The sequence below is a fragment of the Echinops telfairi genome, unplaced genomic scaffold (genome assembly GCF_000313985.2).
Source record: "Echinops telfairi isolate 266 unplaced genomic scaffold, ASM31398v2 ScPeMD7_655;HRSCAF=1070, whole genome shotgun sequence".
In the NCBI taxonomy this organism is placed as follows: domain Eukaryota; kingdom Metazoa; phylum Chordata; class Mammalia; order Afrosoricida; family Tenrecidae; genus Echinops; species Echinops telfairi.
The window spans coordinates 33,771,696-33,773,777 of NW_022104553.1; the positions used below are offsets into that span (position 1 = coordinate 33,771,696).

Here is a 2,082-nt window from a genome sequence, read left to right on the forward strand (position 1 = left end):
TTTGGTACACTGTTTCTACCTTCCTTTAGGAAGAAATTGCTGCCCAAGAGCATACACGGACCCTCCATTTCTCAGAGCTAAGAGTCTGAGTGGTGTCAGCTGCCTGCCCCGGCAGACTCTGTCCCCGGAAACCCCTGACAGCTCTGTTGGTGTCGTCTGGCACTGGGGCCGGTGGTGGCGCAGAATGCCCAGTGTCTCTACCCCTTAGGCCTGTCCACCGTGGCAGTCCTTTGTAAATAAGCAAGGATTTGTTCCAGCGGAAGCTGGGGACCCCTCCTTAGCCCGGAGTCCCAGGTGGAATGAGGGCTTGGGCACTGACTGCTGTTTCTCCCCTCCACCCCTGGCCCCCGAAATCAGGAGTTTAAGGGTTTCCATTCAGATGACGATGTGGCCCCCAGTTCCCTGCGCTCCGCGCTCCGATCCCAGCGAGGTGAGTGACGGGCAGCCTGACAGGAATGCTCTTCTCCCACTGTGTGTCAGCTCGCTCCTGTAAACTTGCACCCCTCTCATCAGTCATTGAGCGGCCGCTGTGTTGGAAGACTAAGCTAGGTGGGGCTGTGGGGGAAGCAGACCAGGAGGGCGGAGACCCAGCCCTCCTGAAGCACCTGCTGTGGTCGGCAGGGCCAGCTTGACCCATCTCCTCGCACCTATTCTCCTTTTAGGTCGAGCCCCCCGAGGTCGGGGCCGCAAGCGTAAGACGACCCCCCTTCTGCCTCCCCGGTCAGCTGATGTGGTTCCCACCCTTCCAAAGACCCCCGCCCGGAAACGGGGTGAGGAAGGCACAGAACGGATGGTGCAGGCACTGACAGAACTTCTCCGGAGGGCTCAGGCACCTCCAGCCCCCCGCAGTCGGGCATGCGAGCCCTCTACCCCGCGTCGCTCTCGGGGCCGGCCCCCAGGAAGGCCAGCGGGCCCCTGCAGGAAGAAGCCACCAGCAGTGGTGGTAGCAGAAGCAGCTGTGACAATCCCTAAACCTGAGCCCCCACCTCCTGTGGCTCCAGTAAAATACAGAACTGGCGGTTGGAAGTGCAAAGAAGGGCCAGGCCCGGGTCCTGGGACCCCCAAGCGTGGAGGACAGTCTAGGCGAGGAGGCCGTGGCGGCAGAGGCCGTGGCCGCAGTGGGCTCCCGCTTGTAATCAAGTTTGTTTCAAAAGCCAAAAAAGTGACGATGGGACAGTTACCCTCAGGCTCCGAATCAGGTCAGGGCCAAGATGAGCGTGGAGAAAGCTGGCAGGAGGCCCCTCCCGGAAGAGGTGAATCTGAAGAGGAAGGGGACCCCTGCTGGAAAAAGCAGGAGCAGAAGCTGGAGGTGGAAGAAGAGGAGGAGGAGGAGGAGAAGGAGGAGAAGAACAGCAAGGAGGAGGGGGAAGAGCAGGAAGACAGCGCTGTAGCTGAGGAAGAGGAGGTCCCAGCCAAGCTGGAGGAGGAGGAGGAGGAGGAGGCGAAGCTGCTGTCACCACCCTTGACTCCTCCAGCCCCCCCACCCCTCTCGGCATCTCCTCCACCTCCAGTCTGCTCTCCGCCGTCCCCCTTGTCCCCCCTGCCCTCGGGGCTGCCGCTTCCGTCTCCTGCTGCAGAGGAGCAGGAGGAATCCCCGCCTCCCGTGGTCCCAGCAACCTGCTCCAGGAAGAGGGGCCGCCCCCCTCTGACTCCCAGTCAACGGGCGGAGCGTGAAGCAGCTCGGGCGGTGCCAGAGGGCACCTCCCTTCCCACCCCAAACCCTAGCACCACCGCTGGAGGCCCTGCAGAAGACAGCCCCACTGTGGTCCCCAAAAGTACCACCTTCCTGAAGAACATCCGGCAGTTTATCATGCCTGTGGTGAGTGCCCGCTCCTCCCGGGTCATCAAGACGCCCAGGCGATTTATGGATGAAGATCCCCCGAGGCCCTCAAAGGTGGAGGTCTCCCCCATTGTGCGGCCGTCCATTGCTGCACAGGCCCCTCAGGAACCAGCACCTGCCCCCTCTCCCCCACGTGCCCCCACTCCCCCACCCACGCCAGCTCCAAGGTGCGAGGCTCCGGCCGTAGACCTGCAGCACACCTCCCTCCTGTGTCGCGTGTGTACTTGTGTGCGTGTGTGTGC

The 2,082-nt window shown here is 62.5% G+C and overlaps 1 protein-coding gene across 1 annotated transcript in view; it reads left to right on the forward strand.

Annotated features, from left to right (window-relative positions):
* The first annotated feature begins 385 nt into the window (after positions 1-385).
* Positions 386-2,082, forward strand: part of KMT2B (lysine methyltransferase 2B) — a 19,111-nt gene continuing 17,414 nt past the window's right edge. Inside the window, exons 1-5 of the mRNA XM_045292714.1 lie at positions 386-430; positions 663-692; positions 850-943; positions 1,012-1,132; positions 1,726-1,912. Of these exons, the coding sequence (XP_045148649.1) occupies positions 386-430; positions 663-692; positions 850-943; positions 1,012-1,132; positions 1,726-1,912 (477 nt within the window). The remainder of the gene's footprint in view (positions 431-662; positions 693-849; positions 944-1,011; positions 1,133-1,725; positions 1,913-2,082) is intronic.